This window comes from Choristoneura fumiferana, chromosome Z (genome assembly GCF_025370935.1).
Source record: "Choristoneura fumiferana chromosome Z, NRCan_CFum_1, whole genome shotgun sequence".
NCBI lineage: Eukaryota > Metazoa > Arthropoda > Insecta > Lepidoptera > Tortricidae > Choristoneura > Choristoneura fumiferana.
The window spans coordinates 44,272,763-44,298,562 of NC_133472.1; the positions used below are offsets into that span (position 1 = coordinate 44,272,763).

The 25,800-nt window shown below is 39.5% G+C and overlaps 2 protein-coding genes across 2 annotated transcripts in view; one reads left to right on the forward strand and one right to left on the reverse strand.

Moving 5' to 3' along the window:
• The first annotated feature begins 2,952 nt into the window (after window positions 1-2,952).
• The window catches only part of LOC141438010 (Krueppel-like factor 6), an 89,806-nt gene continuing 66,958 nt past the window's right edge, over window positions 2,953-25,800 (forward strand). The window contains exon 1 of the mRNA XM_074101634.1: window positions 2,953-3,104. Coding sequence (XP_073957735.1) covers window positions 3,003-3,104 — 102 coding nt within the window. The 5' untranslated portion in view covers window positions 2,953-3,002. The remainder of the gene's footprint in view (window positions 3,105-25,800) is intronic.
• LOC141440210 (uncharacterized) lies at window positions 18,375-22,134 on the reverse strand. The gene is made up of 3 exons (XM_074104677.1): window positions 21,952-22,134; window positions 19,668-19,804; window positions 18,375-18,657 (listed from the first exon to the last, which is right to left on the reverse strand). Exons 1-3 carry the CDS (start codon window positions 21,991-21,993, stop codon window positions 18,390-18,392), a joined length of 447 nt encoding a protein of 148 aa, XP_073960778.1. The 5' UTR covers window positions 21,994-22,134; the 3' UTR covers window positions 18,375-18,389.

Below are 25,800 nucleotides of genomic sequence, written 5' to 3' on the forward strand. Positions count from 1 at the left end.
GAAAGGCCGGACGACCCAATTATGAAGGATTTCATCTAAATCGGTTCAGTGGTTTAAGCGTGAAGAAGTTACATGCATGCAGACACAGACTGAGTTACTTTTGCATTTATAACTTAAGTAGGGATTTTGTGTCTCAGTATTTATATGAAAGCCTTGGTGGCCTAGTGGTTTGACCTAACGCCTCTCAATCAGAGGGTTGTGGGTTCAAACCCCGGCTCGCACCTCTGAGTTTTTCCAAATTCATGTGCGGAATTACATTTGAAATTTACCACGAGCTTTGCGGTGAAGGAAAACATCGTGAGGAAACCTGCACAAACCTGCGAAGCAATTCAATGGTGCGTGTGAAGTTCCCAATCCGCACTGGGCCCGCGTGGGAACTATAGCCCAAGCCCTCTTGTTCTGAGAGGAGGCCTGTGCCCAGCAGTGGGACGTATATAGGCTGGGATGATGTATTTATATGACAAAAAAATTGTATGTAATGCCTACGGTTATAATCATTTTTATTTTTATAAACTTATAGTCACTGGTCAGTTGTATAAAGCGCTTTATAGCTATTAGGCTAGCCTAACAGAAGCCGGACAGGCCGGGCAAGCTTTGAAAAAGACTATGTCCGGTTTTATCCGGACGCCTTTCAACCCTACTTGCATTGTGTCCCCATATATGAAATGTATTATATTTATTTTCATTGTTTCTTTATAATGTTTAAAAATACAACTTTCTAATCGGAATTCAATGATATTAGATAAACTGCGTAAGTATCAAAAAGTGGTCAAGCGTGAGTGGGCCTTAGGGAAAAAACTTTGTATTTTTTCTGTCAGCGGCTGCACTTTACACATTTAAAGAAATCTTTTTTAGGCCTTATTAGCTTGATTTTATAGTTGTACGGCAACCTTGGTGCGCGAGTCCGACTCGCGCTTAGCCATTTTTTTTTTAGTTGAGAAAGAAAGAGAAGCATAGTCGTTGATTGAGAGCTCGCAATATTACTGGCAAACTCGAAAACAATTGAACGTCTAATTCAAATTCCGAACGCTCTGTCAACTTGACGTATACAAATAAGCCCTAATAAATCTTCCTTCGGAATCCCCTATATCTTTGCAAAGTTACAAAAGTACCTTACTACGTCGCTGTCGTCAACGAAACAGGTGAATTTACTATTAATTTACGTTAGTTCAAAATTTGACCACCGACACCAATAACCTTGCGGTTTCGTCCTGAGGAGTCCCTTAGAAAAAGGATAAAAAAGAGAAAGCGATACTTGGTCTCTCTGTTCCTTGGTAACCTATGCTTGAAGATGTTGCGGGTGGGAGGGGAAACTCGGAACGCCGGTGATACCAAAATCGGGGGTAAGGACTAAATTAAGGGGAATTAGCTTCGGGGGATATTTGACGATGTTTGTGGTGTCAAAGGTTCGCCTTGTGCTAGCATAACGAAATAACCAACGCCATCTAGTCATGATTAGATGAACTGTACGACGTATTAGCTATCGTCGGTGATGCGTGTTTTAGATCACGAAATTATTTAATTCAGATGCACTCACTTCCAAGTATTTACTATCGAATTTCGACCACTAAATACTGAAGAAATATGCATATTAACTTTACACGCGTGCGCTTCTCACGCCTAAAGTAGCCTTTCCACCAAAATGTGCGAGGATGTGTTGCGGGGGATGTGTTTCCCCTAACCAATAGAAACGTTTCATTTACACATCCTCGCACAGCACATCTCTGGTGGAAAAGAAGTGGAGCGAGGCGAGGTAAATGAAGCGTTTCTATTGGAAACAGCTGAGCGGAGCGAAGCGAGGTAAATGAATCGTTTCTATTGGTCAATGAAAAACATTCCTCGTAACACATCCTCGCACATCTCCGGTGGAAACGCTGCTTAATCCATAGATCTAGCAGTGATATTTAAATTCTAGTATTTTATTAAATTCTCAGTTCCCAAAGATCGATCACATAATGGCTCTCATTGAAGATAAGAATATCTAGTTTTAATTAATTTAATTCTAGAGTTCATTTTTTAGCATAATCACGACCTTGTATATACCTTGTATATACGAAAGAGTGAATACATCCTAATACAAGTGCTAAATCGAAGAAGAGGATTCGTCAACAACCTAAAGATGTTTTTATTTTGAAGTAGCATTAGAAAATTTAGAAACAACCGTGCTTTTATGACGAAGCCCAAAAGTTGTTCAGATATCTACTTACTGAATTTCATGTAAATCCATCCAAGTAGCTTAGCGCAATGGAGTTACAAATATATACACACATATACTATCAAACTTTCAGACTTATATTTTAGTAGGATTATATTGGGTATGATTTTATTGATCACCTAATAAATGCGTTTTCGGCGACCTAATACATAATATTTATTCCTAAAATAGTAGATCTGTCACCTAAATTGAATCACCAAATAATATTTAAACGGTTACCTAAATATTATTTAAAAATTACTCAGAAATAATATGGATCATTAAATAATGATTTATGATTAAATACGTAATTAAAACCATAATATGTACTAAATCCCACTAATATTATAAATGCGAAAGTTCGTGTTTGTTTGTTACTTCATCACGTCTAAATTACTGAACCGATATAGATGAAATTCGGTAAACAGATAGTTTGAGTCTCGGAGAAGATCTTTGGAATGGTGTTGCAGATGTTTATGGGCGGTGGTGATCTCTTACCACCAGGAGACCCACTTGCTCGTTTGCCATCAAGTCGAATAAAAAAAAAAGGTATCTGACCACCTCACCGATCCTTATTCCTCACATGGAGATCCATGAAACGTCCAAGGACCGCGGTAATGTAGTATTAAAGGACTATCGATCCTTACGAGCCTTGTGCAAGGAATGAAAAAAAAAAGTAAATTAAAGGGATCCTTCGCCGCGCGCTAGCAACACCGCTCGGGAGCTCGCTTCAACTCAGTACTTCAGTAGTGCGCGCAGCGCCGAACCGGTTGCTCGTGTGTCGCTCTCTCAAACCCATGTTCACACGATGGATGTGTTACCTAGTGGCAATCTGTTCCGAGAACTCCAAGATGTCACCGACACAGGGTACTTCGAGTGGAAATTGTCGCTAGAAGATTACTGGCAGCAGGTTAGTACCGCGTGATGGCTCAGCGAACTTGCGTGAAGTTATATTATAGTATGACAGCCTGGTCAGGACTACGCAAGCGTGGACCTACGGTCGATTTTTGTTTTTTTTTTCCCCCCAACGTAAATTGATCGGGTTTTAAACTTAAAAATGGCCAAGGAACTTTACTGGCGGTTGCTGAATCGAAAATCGAGCGGCGTTTGTTTATTTTTTGTTTTTAATCCGCTATGCATTAAGCGCTGGAAGGTTGTTTACGTTACGCCATTACTAATTTACTATTTTTAACTGTAGGGGCTTAGGATAAAAATGTTTACTAGCTGGAATATCGGTTTGGCTTTAAATCAGTAGGTACCTAACGATTATAAGTACTATCTAACTTATGCTATCATTAGCTTTACACGCAGAAATATTGACGTATCCTCTGTGAAACCGAGTGAGATTTAGACACATTAATTTGAACCAATTCCTTGGCCTGATTTTTAACAGCAATACACTCCTGTGATATACAAATCCATGTTTATCTTGTCTGGCACTGTTAGGGAAAGACAGCAAATGAAGCCCTATTTAAGCAAGCGACTACAAATATAGTTACACATTTTCCTTGTTTTAGTTACAGTCGTTATGGCATGTAACTATTTACCCCTAGTAAATGAACACTCGGATATTTGTACTATTTAGAACATTGTTATTTCTAAAGAGATTCCAAGACGATCCAACGTAGATATCAAGCAAATTTACTGTGGGCTTGGTGCGAGATTGAGAAGTGCCTCTTAGCAAGCTTCTCGATTACGAGAAATAATTTTAAACAGTTGTGGGGACCACTTTATCATAACTCGTGTGAGCCGCGGGTTCCACGGTGGATGCAGTACCCCTAGTGTAAGTTTTCGGTTACAAAATACGTCTCGATCGCGTTCACGTTAAAATCTCAATTTATTTAGAAACACGAACAGCGCCTCTAGCGGATCGTTTGCGATGTCCGTGTTTCTATACAAACTGATTTCAACGCGAACGCGATCGAGACGTATTTTGTAACCGAAAATTTACACTAAGGGCACAGACCGCTTCCAACCGATGCAACTGGAGGTATATGGGGGGGGGTTCATTATGTCCAACAGTGGACGTCCTACGGCTTTAATGATAATGATGACTAGTCTGTAGTTTTTTTACGCTCACTGCATTTGTCTTTGAGTCCTTGAAGGACATTTGACTCAGTTTATACATCATTCACGATGACGCGTGCCGTGCGTGATTTTTATTAACCCCTGACGTTAAAAGGGGTGTTATAGGTTTGACCGCTATGTGTGTCTGTGTGTGTGTGTCTGTCTGTGGCTCTCTTAAACGGGTGGACCGATTTGAATGCGGTTTTTTTAAGTTCAAAGCAAGATTTCTAGCGATGGTTTTTAGATATGTTTTATCGAAATCGGTTCAGCCGTTTTAGAGATATTGAAGTTTAGTTCTTGTCGGTTAGGTTATTACAATGTCATTAATGTCTAATTTTGACAAAATCACGCGTCGTCGTTGATGGCACTAGATATCTGTGTACGTGCGTTATACATGTGTATGTATTTATATACTATGTGTTGTATGTATATTGTGAATCTGTGTATATGTTTTGATTTGACCAAACCTTTTTATGCTGTCCATGTTTGCATCGAATCGTTTAGCACTTGCATGTTTGCTGTTTGATTAGGTTAGTTTAGGTTTAACATCCGAGACATATTGATGGCTGTTGACACGTGTTGATGTTTGTTGTACCTATTTCTTAAGAAATCTGATAAAAAAAGTGTTGAGAACAATGACGGCGGTACAAACGCCCGAATATTCCTCCTAAGCCAAAAGGCGCTGTCTTAAAAAAAACCGGCCAAGAGCGTCCCAAATACACACACGACACGCCCGAAATAGGGTTCCGTATCCATTACGAAAAAATTAAGTAATACTTTTCTAAGGATTTCGTATTTTATACGGAATCTTCCATAGTTTAGGTATATTTTATACCTTAGGCTAAAAACTACTAATAATTCGCAATCAAACTTAGCCGTTATAGTTTTCCTTGAAAGTTTGATATACTTACTACCATCTTGAATTTTTTCAAATTTAATTTTAGAGGAGGGGGGAGGGGCGCTCGATTTTAATGAAAATTTGCACTTTAAAGTTGAATATTTTGCAATTGAATCACTGGATCGAAAAATCGTCTTAGCAAACCCCTAATGGTTTTAAAATACCTATCCAACAATACACCACGCTATAGGGTTGGATGAGAATAAAAAAATCACCCCCACTTTACGTCTATGGGAAGTACACTAAAAAAAAAAATTTTTTTTATTTTTTATTGTACCATTTTGTCGGCATAGTTTACATATTATATAACCGTGCAAAATTAGAACTTTCTAGCATTGATAGTCCCTGATAAAAGCCGCGGACGGACGGACAGACAGACAGACATGGCGAAACTATAAGGGTTCCGTTTTTGCCATTTTGGCTCCGGAACCCTAGAAAACGAGTTACTATATTAATATATACTATAAGTAACTTGTACTTGGGGTAACTTGAAGACATTCTACATGAGATGGTATAAAGCTGCAATCACGTTTATCTGTTGTGTTGTGTTGTGTTGTGTTGTGATGTGATGCGACAGAGCACAACCCGTCACAACACACTGCATCAGATGTATGTGAACGCCATACCGGTACTGTTCTGATGCGTCACGACAACATGCCAATACGGTATTTGACTATTTTGTATATGTTTTATAAATTAATACTACACAATGCCTGTTATCAAATAGAAAAACAATTTTTAAGCTACCTTTACAAATAACAAAGTTATAAAAGTTTGAAATTCAAGATTAGACGGAGAAAGACATACTGGCATGTGACGTCACACGCCAGTACCGCCATACTTGCTGCATAGAGAAAAGCGTTTGAGAAAGAGACAGGTGTATAGATTTTTCAAAAAATCACTATAAATCCTATGTATGTATATTTTCATAATAACATTAAGATATGGCAAAATCAGGAGTTGTCAAATACCGTATTGTGAATGCTGCTTAACTCAAGTTTTTTTTTGAGATAACCCCTTTTGTTTAAGGAGGGCAGAATAATAGGTGCTACCTGCAGGGCTACTACGAAACTAGAAAATCGAAGTTCGTATCGTACCGTCCCTCTCACTCTCCTAATAAATAATATAAGCGTCACTGGCACTGGAATGTATTACGTCTGTGACACGTATACGTGTCACTGGCATAGAATTGATTGCTGTGGGATATGTGTAGGCATAGCGTAAGAGCTTAGGCTACTGTTACACGATACTTGTTAGTAGCACGAGAGTATGCTACTATAGAGCAAAATGCTACCTACTAGCATGTGTGAACAGGACATGGTACTATGAGCATGCTTTTAGTGGCATTAAAGCATGACACGACATGCGTGTCACTGGATAGTAAGAACTAATAAGTCGCAGACGTGTCACTGGCACGGAATGTATTACGTCTGTGACGCGTATACGTGTCACTGGCATAATATTGATTACTGTGGGATATGTGTAGGCATAGCGTAAGAGCTTAGGCTACTGTTACACGATACTTGTTAGTAGCACGAGAGTATGCTACTATAGAGCAAAATGCTACCTACTAGCATGTGTGAACAGGACATGGTACTATAGAGCATGCTTTTTAGTGGCATTAAAAGCATGACACGACATGCGTGTCACTGGCATAGTAAGAACTAATAAGTCGCAGACGTGTCACTGGCACCGGAATGTATTACGTTTGTGACACGTATACGTGTCACTGGCATAGAATTGATTGCTGTGGGATATGTGTAGGCATAGCGTAAGAGCTTAGGCTACTGTTACACGATACTTGTTAGTAGCACGAGAGTATGCTACTATCGAGCAAATGCTACCTACTAGCATGTGTGAACAGGACATGGTACTATAGAGCATGCTTTTTAGTGGCATTAAAAAGCATGACACGACATGCGTGTCACTGGCATAGGAGTAAGAACTAAAAAGTCGCAGACGTGTCACTGGCACCGGAATGTATTACGTTTGTGACACGTATACGTGTCACTGGCATAGAATTGATTGCTGTGGGATATGTGTAGGCATAGCGTAAGAGCTTAGGCTACTGTTACACGATACTTGTTAGTAGCACGAGAGTATGCTACTATCGAGCAAATGCTACCTACTAGCATGTGTGAACAGGACATGGTACTATAGAGCATGCTTTTTAGTGGCATTAAAAAGCATGACACGACATGCGTGTCACTGGCATAGGAGTAAGAACTAAAAAGTCGCAGACGTGTCATGGCAAGCGGAATGTATTACGTTTGTGACACGTATACGTGTCACTGGCATAATATTGATTGCTGTGGGATATGTGTAGGCATAGCGTAAGAGCTTAGGCTACTGTTACACGATACTTGTTAGTAGCACGAGAGTATGCTACTATAGAGCAAAATGCTACCTACTAGCATGTGTGAAAAGGACATGGTACTAGAGCATGCTTTTTAGTGGCATTAAAAAGCATGACACGACATGCGTGTCACTGGCATAGGGGTAAGAACTAAAAAGTCGTAGACGTGTCACTGGCACGGGAATGTATTACGTTTGTGACACTTATACGTGTCACTGGCATAGAATTGATTGCTGTGGTATATGTGTAGGCATAGCGTAAGAGCTTAGGCTACACGTTACTTGTTAGTAGCACGAGAGTATGCTACTATCGAGAAAATGCTACCTACTAGCATGTGTGAACAGGACATGGTACTATAGAGCATGCTTTTTAGTGGCATGCTCTCTAATAGCAGGCCCTGCTATTAGAGAGTATGCTAGTTGATGCGAGGCTGGAAGGGGGAAAGGTAAATAAGCAAGTGTGAACGCATTAGCTTAATGAGCATGCTAAGTAGTGGTAGTGCCACGAGAGGTGTTAGCAAAAAAAAAGTTACTTAAAGTGAATTTGTTATAAATTAATTAATTTATTACCGTTGAATTTGCGAAAAGCGGTAACGGCCACAGGGTTGCCGTAGGCCGTGGATTTTGAGATTTTTTGGCCTGAAAGCCGTAGAGCTCCTTAGCGCAGCCTGCAGACTTAGCGCTTACCTGCCGTGGCAACACTGACTTTGAACTGGCAGAGAGCATGCTATCAAAACGGCATGGTGTATCGGAGTGTTTATTTTGTGCATGCTTATTTAGGAGCATACTCAAAACTAGCACGTTTATTGCTAGCAAATCTAATACCTTTAAACGAGCAATTCTTGTATGTATTTCGGGGATGTCGGAAACGGCTTCAATTATTTCGATAAAGTTTGGTATGTAGGGGCTTTCGGGGATGACAAATCGATCTAGCTTGGTCTTATCTCTGGAAAAACGCTTGTTAAAGAGTTTTACCCGAGCAAAGCTCGGTCGCCCAGGTACTGCTAACAGCCCATGAGCATGCTCATTACTGGCATGTGAAACAGTAGCTTTAGTGGATCGTTGCCGGGGCCGAACGTGTTAAAATCTGTAAAAAGCTTGTTTAATTTTGACCTAGTTGTTCTGCGATAGATTGATAAAGTCGTCTAACCTAGACGTAGAGTCAACATGACCAAGAATTCCCCAATAACAACGAACACCGCAATAAATCGATGCTTCTAGGTAAATACTTTTAATCTTATCGCAAAATTTATCTAAATAATAATAAAAACAACTGATAATACGATAGGGACAAAAATAAATGAGGAATTCATTGATAAATTAAAAAGTTAGTTATCTGAATCTATGTCACAAGGGACTAAAAGAAACTTTTGAAAAATCCCCCCTTACCCCCTCCTCCCTCCCTCCTTTAGCCCCCCTTTTAGGCTAGCAACGCATCCGCCCGCAGTCCTATCCTAATAATGCTGTAGTTGTCCATGGGCGGCGGTGATCAGATCACTTACCATCAGGCGACCCGCGTGCTCGTGTGCCAGATATTTGACATAAAACAAAAAATATGGTGAGATTTGTAACCAAAAACGTGAATGCCGTAAACAGTAAAAAAAAAACAAAGAAGAAATTATACAAGAATATTCGCTACGGGGCTGAAAAAAACATGTTTTTTTTATTGTAAGTAAAATAATCTGTATTTTTTTAATCATGATGTTTTTGACTAGGTAATAGATTTTGCAATCATTATCTTAGTTTTTCTTGTGGAAACAATTTTATTTAGATTAAATTTTATTGATGTACTAGCTTTTGCCCGCGGGTCCGCCCGCGTGGATTTCGGTTATCGCGCGCTGTTCCCTCGGGAACTGTGCATTTTTTCGGGATAAAAAGTAGCCTATGACACTCTCGGGCCTATAAACTATCTCTATGCCAAAAATCACGTCGATCCGTCGCTCCGTTACGGCGTGAAAGACGGACAAACACACTTTCTTATTTATAATATTAGTATGGATGTGCGCCCAACAAAGCAATGTCAGAAATGCCAGCAACAAAAAAACAATTTGTGTTTAAAAACGACAATAAACGATCGATACTGTTATTAGTAGGTAAAATACGGAACTTAAAAAAAAAAACAAAAAATAGAACCGACTTCAAAAACCTTGACAGTAATTTTCTACTAGTTTAAAGTCGGTGCCTCAGCATGAGCCAGCAAGGAGTGGCTATAGTCGTCTACCTCACCAACATACTTGGGCTTCAATCACTCCTGCTGGCTCGTGCTGAGGCTCTGACTTCAAACTAGTTGAAAAATATTTTCAAGGTTTTTGAAGTCGGTTCCATTTTTTGTTAAAAAAATATTTCATACTTTTTAGTGATTTGTAGCCAAAGTGCATCTCACAACGATTCCATTAAGCTCAAACACAGCAAAGTTATATCATTTTATAACAGAGTACCGGTACTACGGTCTTCTTTATTCTACGGTCCAGTTCACCAAATGATAGGTACTTTCTGAATGTAAATACTTCAATTGATTTTGAACATGAAACTACCGTGAGACTCACTCATATTAAATATAATGACCCGGATAACTCACGTCTTAAATCGAGTTTAGCTCGACATGTTTCGGGCTAATCCGTAGCCCTTCGTCTTCGGAGCAACGCGACTCAGCGGCTGCTGCAACACGCGCACTGCGCGCCGCCGCTCTGCTCGCGCGACATTTAAGACGTGAGTTATCCGGGTCATTATATTTAATACTTCAATTGATGTTAAAAATGACTCTATAGGTGTGTTTTATAAAAGCGTTGACGCTCCGTCCCGTCTCCGTCTTACGTCAAAGTCGTAAAATGTCCAGTGTCGAAATTGCGTCCACATCGTAAGAGGTCCATGTCTTACATCGTCAAAGTCGTGCCACGTCCAAGTCTCGGGTGGTCCAAATCGCGAAATGTCAAAGTAGTAAAATGTCAATCTTTACTAATGTCTATAGAGTTGCCCTCGATTTCTCTAAAATCCCATCAGATCCTGACTTGGTGTCGGTGGGACCACCTCGGAAGTATGTACTTTAGAACTAAAAAAAATTTTGAAATTCGACCCACAATTGGCGGAGTTATCGCGTAACAAACATACAAAACAAACATACACTCGAATTGAGAACATCCCTCCTTTTTTGAAGTCGGTTAAAAATTTATAATTGGTAGTTAAAATACAATTACTGGCCACGCACAACATTCGCACGCTACGAAGCGTTGGCAGGCCTCCCACCAGGTGGACTGACGACATCGTGAGAGTAGCGGGAAACCGGTGGATGCAAGTGGCGAGTTGTCGTTCTAAGGGGGAGGCCTTTGTCCAGCTGTGGACGTCTTCGGGCTGATGATGATGAAAATACAATTAAATAATTTAAATTTATTAGTGGTAAAAAATACAATTTTCAACTATTGTAAATGGACAATTTGGCCGTTTCGCTTTACAGGTATTTCCACACGGTGTACCTAGATTCTAGTGTATTTAGATTTTGTGGCGCCATTCTAAAACCCGAGATCAAGGCTTTTCGAGATAGGCTCCGCTAGGTTTTAACTTGAGACTTAGTTTAAGTTACGTACCTGCATTCCATTCCAAATACAGAACGGGCCAACTTGAGTACCGACCTTGCGTGAGCCAAAGCGAATTTAATATGCTTACAGGCGCTAGACGTCTTTAAAGGCTAATTTATGGAAGAGAATCCTGTCTTTTCTTTTCTTTTTTGCTGTCTCTGCTTTTTTTTACTTTACTTGCATTGTCATTCAAACTACATAGGTGTCCGTGCCAAGTTTCAAGTCGATGCCATTTACCCTTGAGTTAATTGAGAAGACGATCCTGGCCGGACTACCAGAATTTCGCTGCCAGATTATTTGTATGTCACATAATTTACGTTGTAAAGTATTTATTAAAACAACTTTAGTTACGCAAGACGGACGGAATAAAGTTTAGTACTTCTGACTTGACTCGAGTTATAAATAAAAGAGGGCTATTAATTATTATTTTGTTAAAAAAGTCACTGAGACACAAAAATTACAAATTACTTCAAACTTGAAAGAAGTTCATGGTTAAGTTACAGAAATACGTTACTTTAACCTCCCTTAAAAGCGCTCAGCGTCAAAGTCGTAAAATGTCCAGGTGCCCAGGTCGTAGAATGTCCAGGTAGTACAATGTCAAGATCGTAAAATAACCAGATAGTAGAACGTCAATTTACGATTTTGACATTTCGCGATTTGGACCGTCCGAGACATAGACATTAGTAAAGATTGACATTTTACTACTTTGACATTTCGCGATTTGGACCACCCGAGACTTGGACGTGGCACGACTTAGACGATGTAAGACATGGACCTCTTACGATGTGGACCCAATTTCGACACTGGACATTTTACGACTTTGAGGAGCGCTTAAAGCCCGACTGCCGGTAACACGCCGTAGTTTTTTTTCCTAATTTGAATTCAATTGAATGAATGTCAAATGAGACGACCGGATGGCCAAGTGGTCAGAGAATCTGACTACGAAGCTTGAGGTCCCGGGTTCGATTCCCGGCCGGGGCAGATATAAATAATAATAAATAAATAAATATCACGGGACAATTCACACCAATTGACCTAGTCTCAAAGTAAGCTTAGCAAAGCTTGTGTTATGGGTACTAAGCAACGGATAAATATAATTATATAGATAGATACATACTTAAATACCTCGTCGACACCCAAGACCCGAGAACAAACATTCGTATTTTTCATACAAATATCTGCCCCGACACGGGAATCGAACCCGGGACCTCAAGCTTCGTAGTCAGGTTCTCTAACCACTAGGCCATCTGGTCGTCTCAAGATATTTGTATGAATAAACCGAATGTTTGTTCTCGGGTCTTGGATGTTTGTTATGTATTTAAGCATGTATTTATCTACATAAGTATGTTTATCCGTTGTCTAGTATCCATAGTACATGCTTTGCTTAGTTTGGGGATGGTTCGGGACTAGGTCAATTGGTGTCAAGTGTCTCATAATATTTATTAATTTACTAATGTTGAATTGAAAGTAGAGTGCCAACATAAGGTGCAGTTTTTGTCAGGTATAAGCAAAGAGGTGTACTGCTTCGTGGTACTTACCCAAGTATAGGTATTTTTACAAACTTTTATTTAGCTTGCCCTGTTGTTTTTTATTGTTTATTTTGTTTAGAATATTGCAAGTTAATGTCGATCCCCTTCCAGTAGACGAATTGGCTTGACAATTTGGTATACAGTGTAAGGTTGCTGGGCTAATTAAAAAAGGTTTAATTGAAATGTTTTATTTTTAAATAAAACTTATTTTAGGAAATAAAAATAATGAAGTTTTTGTGAGTTATAATGTTACTGTTCAAGGCATTCCATTCACACTAACTAGAGAAGTAATTAACATTCGTTTGGACCAATTACAATTATGTCTGCGCGCAGCCATTTTGTTTTTTTTGACAGTCTGTCAAAGGTAAAGAGGATCATTGGCCATTGACCTTTTCACTTTACAATGAGTTAATTAAATACCTAACTGAAAAGCTCCAGGTCTGTGGGGGAGGCCTATGTCCAACAGCGGACGTCCTACGGATGAGATGATGGTGATGATGATATTTATAGTACGAAATGAAGACTCGAACCCTTTAGAAACTATAGACACTTCAATAATTATACATTTATTTTTGTCTATCCACATTTACCGAACTTAACGGAAAACTATATTAATTATAGTTTAGTATGATTCCATTTCCGGTAGCGATTGTCTCTTGATTCATCATTGCCTCATTGCCTTATTCATATCAATTCATTGTGCTATGGCCATCTCTTTCTCTCCCAAGAAACGGTGCATGGTACGTCTCTTTCGCTCACGCAAATATTTAAAACAAGTGCTGCCGCTATGATGCCGTCATATTATAAGGAAAACATTAAGTACTAAAATACATCTACGAGGCCTATACCACGGCGTGTGAAATTCGAACTTCATATCTTGCCTTCCTGCTGATGGTAATATTTTTTAATACGAGTGGGAAGGTACGATACGAACTTCGATTCCAGGGTTGGAATACCACTTCACCGCTTTCTTCGTAACTTTAGGAACAAAAGAAATTACCTCCGCCTCACGGCGCCTCCGTAAAACTTTTGCGGAGTTGTAACGGAGGTTTATTTACGTTCTCAAAGAACTGTAGTCTGTGAAATTAGCCACTTTTTAACCAATTTTGAGAGGTAGGTATTACTAGTTCCAGTAAAAAGTATACCTACGTAGCTTATAACTGACAACCTAAGACACCCAACTGTCTGTCATCAGGCCAGATGTAACTCATGAACCGTGATAGCTGGACAGTTAAAATTTTCTCAGATGTATTTCTGTTGCCACTACAACAACAAATACAAAGAACAGAATAAAATAAATATTTAAGGGGACTTCCATACAACAAACGTGATTTGCTATTGTCTAATGTTGTATAAATATAATAATGGTAGGGAACGCTTCGGGCGCGTTTACGACTCGCACTTAGCCGTTTTTTTATTTTTTTATTTGGATAGTAAAGTTTTTGTGAAAAAAAAAAATTCTCGACTAGTTTATGTTGACTTCAACATATGTATATACGAACTACATATCCGTAGCAAATTTCATCCTGAAATCAAGATCGTTTTCGTCACTTCTTTCTTTAGGTTTAGAATGAGGGCAGAAAGAGACGGTTAATGCGATTGTAAGCGCTAGAGCGTTAGACAATACGACCACCGAACACTAGTTAAAAGAAATTCGCCGCAAACATAAAAACATGTCTTCTAAAGGACAAATGAGTCATATCCTCCATTATTTCTAGGAAATCAGCTGATTTCATAATTTTACGGTGTAGTAAATATACCTAGAAACATCTAATGATAACGTTCATTGTATTTACTTGTGATAAACATACCTACGTCTGTGATATGATATGCCACTGCTATCTGGGTTGTTATGTAAGGCGCGGAGAAATTTATTAGGTCATTGCATTCATTTCGAACGATTAAAATGTGTCCAAGACCAAGATTAACCACGATTTTCCCGGATGAAAAGGATTCCAAGTCTTTCACCAGGAAACGGTTTGACGTACGTCAAATTTCATTCAAATCCAATAAGCCGTTTTAGCATAGTAACCGCAAAAACGTGCGAAAGATTTACCTTTAGATTGCAGAGTAATTGTTTTACAATTTCTACAATCTACGCGTATGATAACCAATTGATAATGCATTTACAAAGAAACCGAAGCCGTGGCGGCAGAGTGGTTTGACCTATGGCCTCTCAAGCAGAGGATCGTGGGTTCAAACCCCGGCTCGCACCTCTGAGTTTTTCGAAATTCATGTGCGGAATTACATTTGAAATTTACCACGAGCTTTGCGGTGAAGGAAAACATCGTGAGGAAACCTGCACAAACATGCGAAGCAATTCAATGGTGTGTGTGAAGTTCCCAATCCGCACTGGGCCCGCGTGGGAACTACTGCCCAAGCCCTCTCATTCTGAGGGGAGGCCTGTGCCCTGCAGTGGGACGTATATAGGCTGGGATGATGATGATGATGAATGCATTTACAACTGAATTAGCCGGTTTATTTGAACTGTTTTTTTATGTATTTATACGTAATGAAGAATGTTTTCGGCGCTTGTTTTTAAACCCCGATGCGAAAAGAGGGGTGTTATAAGTTTGACCGCTATGTGTATCTGTGTGTCTGTATGTCTGTCTTTGACATCGTAGCTCTTAAACGGGTGGACCAATTTGAATGTTTTTTTTAATTGAAAGCAGGTTTTCTAGCGATGGTTCTTAGACATACATACATACATAAAATCACGCCCTTTCCCAACGGGGTAGGCAGAGTCCTCCTTCCACTTGCTACGATTCTGGCATACAACTCTCGCTTCCTCTACATTCATCAATCTTTTCATGCAGAACGTCCCCGACTTGATCGTGGTATGTTCGTCTAGGCCTTCCTCTCCCAACGTTCCCATTCACGCTCGTCTTATAGATCAGCCTAGTCAATCTGTTTTCATTCATTCTCTCAACATGCCCAAACCATCCATCCCTTTCTCAATCCGTGTGACTATACCTTCATTTACACCACAGCGTTCCCTTATCGCACTATTTCTAATTCTGTCACTCAATTCCACACCTAACATACTTCTTAACGCTCTCGTTTCTACCGCATTTATTCTACTCTGATGCCTTTTACATGTTTTATTAAAATCGGTTCAGCCGTTTTTGAGATATTAAACTTTGAAGTGACAAAGTCGGGGGTTTCCAACTATTTGTTGGTTATTGAGACAATGGGCCCATGGCCAAAATCAGAAGACACTAATAGTTATTTATGTGGCTGGTGCATAATGAGAGGCATTAAAGTACGAGTGTGGTTTTAATTTAAGTGTGGAATAAGATCACCCGAGTGTTTTAATGCCTAATTATGTATAGCCGCATACATAACTTTATCTACACATAAGTTTTCTATAATATGTTCAGATATGGCTTGTATTTTTTAAGTTAACTAGTACCGATACTTTAATGTAAACATTAAGATGCACTGTACTTTAATGTGAACGTTAAGATGCACCCGCAGATACCAGGTTTCTTAATAAAGGCCATTTGATAGTCGTTTCTGAACATATAATAGGGAAGTTATGATATGCATGTAGATAAAATATTAGTTTCTTCCTACTTCAAAAAAACGCCAGATCGATCACAACACAGTAAAGATTAAAATCAATATACCCGTATGGGGTACATCATGCGATATTGACTTAATTTAAGCTTATTTGCTATAGTGTCTGGTGTTAGAGGAGTCAAAAAAATCCACTGAGTTGATAATCATTCGCAATCTGTTAAAAAACGGCCAAACGCCGTTTCGCATTATATTATAAGAACATTTCTTATGTCTTATGAGAAATTCAGTCGCATTGATGACTGGACTATATGAGTCGCTTAACTTCAAACTCAGATAAATCCACTCACTATTTGGGAGATTTTTATAAAGAAAGTGAATTCCGTGACTTGAAAGACAGTATTTTTTTATTATGGCTAAGTAAAGCGATCCTGTTCTGCAAATTCAGCAAACCATCCATTATTTACAAAAAATAAAATGTTGATTGGATTTACCTTCATTTGATATAATAGATAAGCCGTGGTGGCCTTGTGGTTTGACTTATCGCCTCTCAAACAGAGGGTCGTGGGTTCAAACCCCGGCTCGCACCTCTGAGTTTTTCGAAATTCATGTGCGGAATTACATTTGAAATTTACCACGAGCTTTGCGGTGAAGGAAAACATCGTGAGGAAACCTGCACAAACCTGCGAAGCAATTCAATGGTGCGTGTAAAGTTCCTTATCCGCACTGGGCCCTCCCTTATAACACTACTACTTATAACACCCCTCTTTTTGTGTCGGGGGTTTAAAAGAACAATAGAATAAGGAAATCTAGATCTCATAGACTGCCCCAATGGCAAGTTTAATAATAGTAGATTGTTTCCAAACAACCCACCACTTATTCCCCATAAAGTGACTCAATACAATATTTATAATATTTACCGTTACCCCCCTCCAATGCAAAGAGCACTCTTCCCCCCCCTTGTAAAGTTGGTTTTTGCTTGTATAGATTAACTTTAGTTTAACATGCTTGAGCGGCGAGTTAACTATTGCTGTTTGATTTTTAACCTTAAGTTGTAAACAGCAAGGTTGGAATCCATTATTGTTTACCCATGTGAATCACACAAGGGAAATACTGCTGTATAAACGGTTCACGTGTTAACCTATAAAGCAAAAACAAAGAGTGTTATGTGTTACGTGTAAATTCTACATGACGTTAAGTGATAAGTGCCATTATATATTTTTGTTTCAATCTTATTCATATTGTTGTCTGTTGCCTGCGACTTTTGGTCGAGAGAGATAGTAAGTTTTTTTGGAAATAACTCGATACAAATAAGGCAATTTTTTTATACCCCCCGTTTATATGTATAACCTATACTTATATTTTTGAGTCCACCGAATGATGGTCCCAGAAGATGGCAAAAAACTACCCTAAATAAAATACAGATCAAAACGAATCCAAACACGACATATGTGCTATTATTTTTTATAGAGTGTACTAGTGTGCTGGATATCCTGGCTGCAGCATCAGCTCATCCTGTTGCCACCATTGCATTGTATGTAGAATTAAATACTGACCGAAACGAATCCAAACACGATATATCTGCTATGGTTTTATCAAGAGTGTACCTACTAGTGTTCTGGATATCCTGGCTGCAGCATCAGGCCGAGAATTCCATAATCTTGCATATTTATATAGCATACATGGGTGTTTCAAATTGTAGGCCCCACATCCCACATCCCAGCTCAAGAAACGAACAAAAGATATAAGATCCTGTGTGAGTAAAAGAGACATATATATTAATAGTTGATCGCTGGCGGTTCACACTGCCGGCGAGAATTCGCTCTTACATCTTTTGTCGCAGCGACAAGAGCTATAAAACTCGCTGAGCAATAAAACTAGCTCAGCGATACTCGCTCAGCGCTGTTAGCTTGGCGGCCGCCCGGCTCGAGCGAGTGGAGCGAGTAATCGCCCGTCGTGCTCGAACACTCATTTTTCGCTGCTCGCCCACTCGTTTCTAGTTGCTCTGCTCGCTTCTCGCTCATCGTCGGCGGTGGGACAAGTGCCTAATCTCGATGGCTTCACGCACTTTCCGCGGAATGAAAATTTGTCTCTCGCTAGTACAGATAGCCTATCAAATCTGATATAGTGCGTCGAATCCGAGTCCATTGAGGGCTCCGCGCGAGGAACGCTCCGTCTGGCTGAACAGGCTCTATCTGGTCATCAAATGAATAAATATCATCTAACAATTAAAGAACAACTCAATCAAAAATCGTTTAATCGTAAACCAGCACACTGTAATGCCCCGCGTCGCAGTACCCTGAGAACAGGAGGTGCTTCTCCGTCGCCCCCCGGCCGTAGTCAATGGTTCTGGAGCTGCCGTTTCTGTGCACCTTGAAGGTATAGTCGATGTATATCTCGCTGACGCAGTGAAGTTCCACGTGCCCCGCGTATTCTCCGTCGCGAGACATCAGGGCTCTGTAGTCGGACGCAGTCTGGACGTTGAAACCGTAGGATCTGTCGCCTATTATGAAGTCCTTGTACCTTGGGAAACATGTTTATGAGATACACACGTCAAAAGGTCTGGGATACGCATTATCCCTACACAAATTTGATGTTTTGACTCAATATTAATATGCCTCTATTAAGATGTCCAGAAGTGTCCCTACCCACTTTGTTGATTAGTGTACTTCGAGTTGGTCAGGTAAAAAATCCGTTTATCTTTACTTACCCGAATTTCACTTGCCGAAACCAACGTTTGCCATAAAATATAGAACGGTGCTGTTTTCAGGATTTTTTTAAATGTCATCATATTAGGTTAGGTTAGTTTAATATAAACTCTGAAGAAATTACTATTTCAGAAATAAAACTACACGTAACAGATTTGCTTATGGTTGAATGTACCGATTGCAGATGTTACTAAAAAAAAAAATACTTTATGGCAAATGAAAATTCTAGAAAACGATACATTCGGGCATGTGAAATTCGGGCAAACGATAGAGAACCAAAAAATTCGTTAACTGCTATCCAGTGCTGTCCTGGTATTTATTCCATAGTTAGCCAGTAAATCTTTGATCGAAATTAATGCCCAGAGAACACTGGTCTATGAATGCGTTTCCACCAGAGATGTGCGAAGACGTGTTGCGAGGAATGTGTTTTTCATTAACCAATAGAAACGCTTCATTTACCTCGCCTCGCACAGCACCGCTCTGGTGGAAACAGCTGAGCGGAGCGAGGCGAGTTAAACGAAGCGTTTCTTTTGGTACATGACAATCATTCCTCGCAACGCATCCTCCCCCCTGGTGGCAACTGATTGGTTAAATAATTAAGGGGCTGTTTCACCATCCATTGATTAGTGTTAACTGGCGGTTAGGTGTGATGCCGTCTATTTGTTTTGTTCAAATAGACGGCGACGGCATCACATTTAACAGTCGGTTAACGCTAATCAATGGATGGTGAAACAGCGCCTAAATGATCCAATCGCAAGCATGGCAGGGTCTCGATAGTAACGCCATCTAGCGATATTTCTGCGAAGAAACTCCAGGGGTAAATACCTCTGCCATTCTTGGCAGACCCTCTCCACGACCTTAGACCGTATCTCCCTATGTCGCTCTTGGTTGCCGAAGATGCAGTACGCCACGGATCTGAACATGCAGTTGCCGTCGCCACGGATGGGGACGTAACGGGGCATCTGTGGGACATGTTAATTGAATAGTCATCATCATCAGAGCACGTACTGATGCCGATGACATCAATATGACGTCACGCTCCATGTCGGATGATTCCAATCGAAGATCACAACATTTAGCGCAATAAAGACTTTGAGTGTGAGATTCCAATAGGGTATTAGGCAAAGCTCTGCGCAGGGGGCGACACTAGCGCAAACCGTAAATAAGCCGCCATGACAACGCCAGTTCTCTTTATATTTGGTCGCCATGACGGATCATGACCAAAGAGTATTAATACTTAATAGAAATCAGCGGCGGCCTCCGCTGAGAGCAACAAACGGCGTAAATACGCAGCCCTTGGTGAGGCTTGTATATTTACGCCTTTTGGTGTAGAAACTCTGGGGCCTTGGGGGCCAGAGGCAAAACAGCTCTTCCGCCAGATATCTTCTCGGCTGGTAGATACCTCAAGGGATCGGCGGGCTGGTGCTTACCTTGCACAACGCATCAGCCTAGCTATCCAGAGAGGTAATGCTGCCAGCCTCCTAGGAACGGCCCCCCAAAGCAGCAGCCTTGAAGACATTTTCTATTTAGTATAAGTTTTGTAAATAGTAAGTAGATTAGATAGTAGTTTTATTTTTTTAAAATTTTGTATATGTGTTATAACTCCATAATAAAAAATAAAATTGATTAGGTATCAGAAATAAATTTGAATGACACATAGAAATCATGACATACATATTTATGAGTAAAAAAATAAATGATATTTACATCGATAGCAGCGATAGAGCTATATTTCCAAAAATTTAATTGAAATAATATGATATTAAGGCATCCTACGGACAATTAAGATACTCAAAAAACATAAACCATAAACATATGGTATGTGCTAGTGCTGCACTCTGACGGGATAAAATTGCAGTATCATTCCCTATTAGTATTGCCATAATGAATCATGTGTCAACCATCAAACAACCTATCGGGTGTCGACCATCGTCGTCCGATACGATATCAGGGCAAGTAAAATATAGGTAGTCATTCACGATGACGCGTGCCGTGGTTCTTGATACAATGTCATTAATGTCTAATTTTGACAAAATCACGCGTTTTCGTGGATGGCACTAGGTATATATGGATCCGATATCGGATCGGATAATCTGAAAGAAGTAAATGGACAAACAAAGTAACTACATGGATAGGGCCAAATACTAAACGAAACTGAGGACGGTCAAATGAAAGATGGATAGACGAGATAAATAGAATAGCCGGCAAGAACTGGATTCCAAAAGCAGTAGATAGAGTTAATGGATGGACATGGAGGAGGCCTCTACTAGAAGAGAGGTCCTTAATAATAATAAAAATTGAACATTTTTATTATAAAAATCAATGATCTAAATGACATGATATAATTATAAAAAATGCTATGAAATTAATATGAAATTGTTATGAAATTATTATTATTATTAATCTGAAAGACTGGTACATATTTCATACATTTTACTTGCCCCGATATCGGTATCGGCGTTCGATACCGATATCGGATCGGATAATCTGAAAACGCTCTAAGTCGTCAGACTTTACTGACTGTAGTTGCATTGCCATCCAAATTGCAGTCGATTTACAAACGCATGTAAACACGACTCTGTTAATTACTAAGGGCGAAGAAACGTGTCCAGATATTTTTGATTAAATTTCCACTCCGAATTCTAAGAACTGGACTGTATACAACCCTGCCTTTCAAATCAGTCCAATTACTAGAAATAGATGAACTTTTTGACCCAAACAAACTATACTTCGTTTTTTTAGCAATAGAAAGAGCGTCTTTTTCTCTTGACATGTCTTTTTATTAAAAAAACACTTGAAAAATAAGTCGCAGCAAATATGTAATCAGCAAGGACATACAATCACTTACATGCTTTTGGTATAATAAGTAATAGTTACTGTTTTTTTTTTAAACGTATTTCAATAAAAAGACTCCTCAACATTGTTTACCCTTTTTCTAATGCTAAAAAACGAAGTATTTACCGGGACCTTTATTAAAGCTTCTAAAAAGTTTGCAATCAAAATTAAACAGCATGTCTTAAATCTGTGGTTTAAAACCACGGTTTAAAACCGAAACGAAATACCAAAGAGTTTTGAAGCGAAACGTCAGTGCAACCTGCGTACGACTGACCTCAATCTTAGTTGTAATATAAACGGCCTTGTCATCGAGCATACTCGTACACTGTCATGCTTCAAGTCAAATCGAGAACAACAATATAGCACTTGTAAAAAAACCACAAATATAAAACAAACACAAAGCAAAACAACACAGCGAAATAGCAAAATTTGAATTACGCGGACAATATCGGTTGGTAAATTTTGATTCTGAATTTCTTTACGTCAGTCTCGTATGCGTCATTTTGCTGTCACACGCCTTTTACTGTCACTATTGAGTCATTCAATGATGTTTATGATTCACTGATGCATTATTTTCTTCGTAGAAGCTTAAAGTAATTGAATTGGTTTGTTGGAAATTCAATGAGTTTTAGATGCGGTATGTCGCACTAATAGTGGAACTGTTTGTGATTGTGAATCGAAGTGTAATGAGTTTGGTGAATTAATATCAGCTGAAAGACGTCTACTGTTCAATAAAGATCTTCCTCAAACAAAGAATGAAAATGTTTGTTCGGCATATAAACGAAGTAACAAAATAAAACAAGGTACACAATAACGTTTAAAAAGGAAAGGGCTGGCAGAACAGCTCTGATTTTCATATGCAACCAAAATATACTTTGTACCTGCATACATTTAGAAGGCCATATTTTTTGCCGCTAAGTATTACATGTAAAAAAGCATATTCTTATCTGACGCCAAGCATATGTTACAGTATTACATTGTGCTGTATAGATGCATCATTAATTAAAATGGAACTATATAAATCATCGCATTAATCAGCAAGGAAAATCGTAATGACATTTCCTTTGAAAAGGTGGCATAGTGGCTCATAAATTAAAGTCTTTGACCGTATATTTCCAAAAGTTAACGCGCGCCCACCCCGCTCCCGGCTCACAGCACCCTGCTTGCTTACTTGAAAAGAGCCAGCTACACATCCTCGCTACGCATCCCCCCCACCGCTCAGCTACCTCGCACATCTCTGGTCGACAGTCACAACGTTCCAAATCCTCGCTACGCATCCTCGCACCGCTCAGCTACCTCGCACATCTCTGGTCGACAGTCACAACGTTCCAAATCCTCGCTACGCATCCTCGCACCGCTCAGCTACCTCGTACACATCCAACATATCCTCGCACATTATTGGTGGAAATTCAGCTTAAGTACTGCTTAGATTAGCAAGATAAAGGTAGCTATCCGGACCATGACCAACTTTCTATCCACAAAAGGTTCTGCTGTCGACTGTACATAGTTTACAAACTTCAGAAACTGGCGGCTGTGAGCTAACTTCGTGAAGATTCAAGAACTTCCAGTATCTTGAACAATACAAGTTAACAATGATTACACAATGTTTAAGCGAAACTTCTTGCCTTATCGAAAATACAAACTGAATTATACATGCACAGAAAAACCAGAAAAATAAGACCAGCCCTAGGAATCGAACCCCGGTGTGCTATACCGCTACACTACCGCTGGACAACGATACAGACGAATTTCTCCTATGCACCTCATATCTCAGCTTGTGTTGTTTCTTGTTTAGCCACTTAAGCAGCGACACTAGCGACATCTATGCCGTAGCCCTCATCGAGAAACTTTTAGGCACTCCATCGGAACTAACCGCTCACCCGGACAAGAGATATCGTTATTAAGCAATCAAATTAAGATTGTTTTTTTTTTAAATTGAAATAAAAAATACAAAAAAAATACAAAAAACCAATCTTACTTCTTGCCTTGGCGAAAATTGGGAATTAACGTAGATACAGAGATACAGTACGAAACATATATTTACGCACTAGACCAGACGTTCCCAAAGTGGTCCAGGCGGGTCCACAGGGGTCCAGGGGAGACCAGACGGGGTCCACGTTGGCGTGAAATACAATGGGGATTTTAGGAATTACAGTAGTAATGTAGCAGCAGGGTCACCAAAAACAGTAAAGTGGTGTACAAGAGAAAAGGTTTGGGATGGGAACCTCTGCACTGCACTTTACCCTCGGCTTCACACGCGTATAGTCAAATCAATTTGATTCCTAGGCCACCATAGAACCCTGCCATCCATACTAATATTATAAATACGAAAGTGTGTTGTTTGTATGTTTGTCCGTCTTTCACGTCGAAACAGAGCGCGGATCGACTTGATTTTTGGCATAGAGATAGTTTAAGGGTCAGAGAGTGACATAGGCTACTTTCTATCCCGGAAGAATTCACAGTTTTCGAGGGAACAGCGCGGGATAATCGAATTCCACGCGGATGAAGCCGCAACCAAAAGCTGGTGTGTCTTTAAGAATGTTTACCGGATGACGCAAAATGTCATTACGACAGGTCGTACTGTCTTAACGTTTTTGAGGATTGCAATCAAATGACAGTTTTTGTATGCGAAATCTGTCATTTGATTGCGATCGCGAGCGGCAGAAACGATAGGCAATACGGCCTATTTTGTGATGGCCAGGGAATGGCAAGTTAGTTGACTGTATTTAATCCGATAGATCCGACAGGCCAATCCAATAGATAGAGCGGCAGTTGCTAAATCACATGGTAAAGACCGTAAATTACATCGTGGTTTTATCGACGTTGCATTTAGTCTGTTGGGCTCTTAATTAGCCTGTATTATTTTGGTTAACATACTCAATACTTACTGTTAGTTTTTTTATTGAAATAATGAGCTGTCATTATACTCTGATAACATCTAACGAGTCACGTAGACTATTATTTATCTTGTTAATATACTTTGTAACAATACCCTCATAAAAAGCATTAAAAAATTAAATGTCTACGTTAAAATAAAAACATTAATTCTCGCACAATACGAGTAGTTAACACTAGTGTATAAGGCGAAAATGTTACTAACTACTACAGAAATTGTTTTGAAAATAAACATTTTTATTATTATTATTATTATTAAAAACAACCGTACTATGGTTTACGAGTAAGTACGTCAATCTAATTTATGAAAAGTGTAAACAAAGACGCCATTTACGCGGCTATAGACATTTAGTGATATGACAACCTAGAACCTAGTGCAAAATCATTAATCTGTTTAGTAAATCGATTGATTTATTAATTCAATAGATCGAAGTATTTTTGTCTGTTTTATTATTAACAATCATCCCAGCCTATATACGTCCTACTGCTGGGCACAGGCCTCCTCTCAGAACAAGAGTTCTTGGGCCATAGTTCCCACGCGGGCCCAGTGCGGATAAGGAACTTCACACGCACCATTGAATAGCTTCGCAGGTTTGTGCAGGTTTCCTTACGATGTTTTCCTTCAGCGCAAAGCTCGTGGTAAATTTCAAATGTAATTCCGCACATGAATTTCGAAAAACTCAGAGGTGCGAGCCGGGGTTTGAACCCACGACCCTCTGTTTGAGAGGCGATAGGTCAAACCACTAGGCCACCACGGCTTTTTCATTACTTGATTTAATTCCAAAGACTGTTTATTCAATTATAAAAGCAGTAACTATTTTTAAATTTCAACTTAAGTAAATAAAAATCGCTTATTAAATCAGAATTTTGATAAATATACGGTATTTGACAACTCCTGATTTTGCCATATCTTAATATTATTATGAAAATATAGATAAACAGATACAGCCTTATTCATAAAAAGTTAGAGCCTCCTTGAAGGCTCCTTGAAGGCCCGATGCTAAAAAACATGATTCATAAACGTCTGTTAGCGCTAATCAGTCGATCAAGGCTCTGCTAAAGTTAGAGGACCGTAGACCCTCCTTTATCTCTCTGCTAAGTCACAAAATGGCCGCCACAAGTTTGAACAGCTGACTTTGACTAGAGCAAAAAACCATAGGTACCGAAGATATTTATAGTGAAGGCAGGGCTACGCAGATTAAAAAAAAACAGGAAAATTTATTTTCAG

Bases quoted from the DNA above. Each gene is read 5' to 3' on its own strand.
- LOC141440210 (XM_074104677.1), bottom strand. From the start codon at position 21,993: ATGCTCGATGACAAGGCCGTTTATATTACAACTAAGATTGAG. The intron at 19,805-21,951 runs GTCAGTCGTACG...CATGTCCCACAG, and splicing joins ATATTACAACTAAGATTGAG to ATGCCCCGTTACGTCCCCAT. The intron at 18,658-19,667 runs GTATTTACCCCT...ATGTTTCCCAAG, and splicing joins GTCTGCCAAGAATGGCAGAG to GTACAAGGACTTCATAATAG.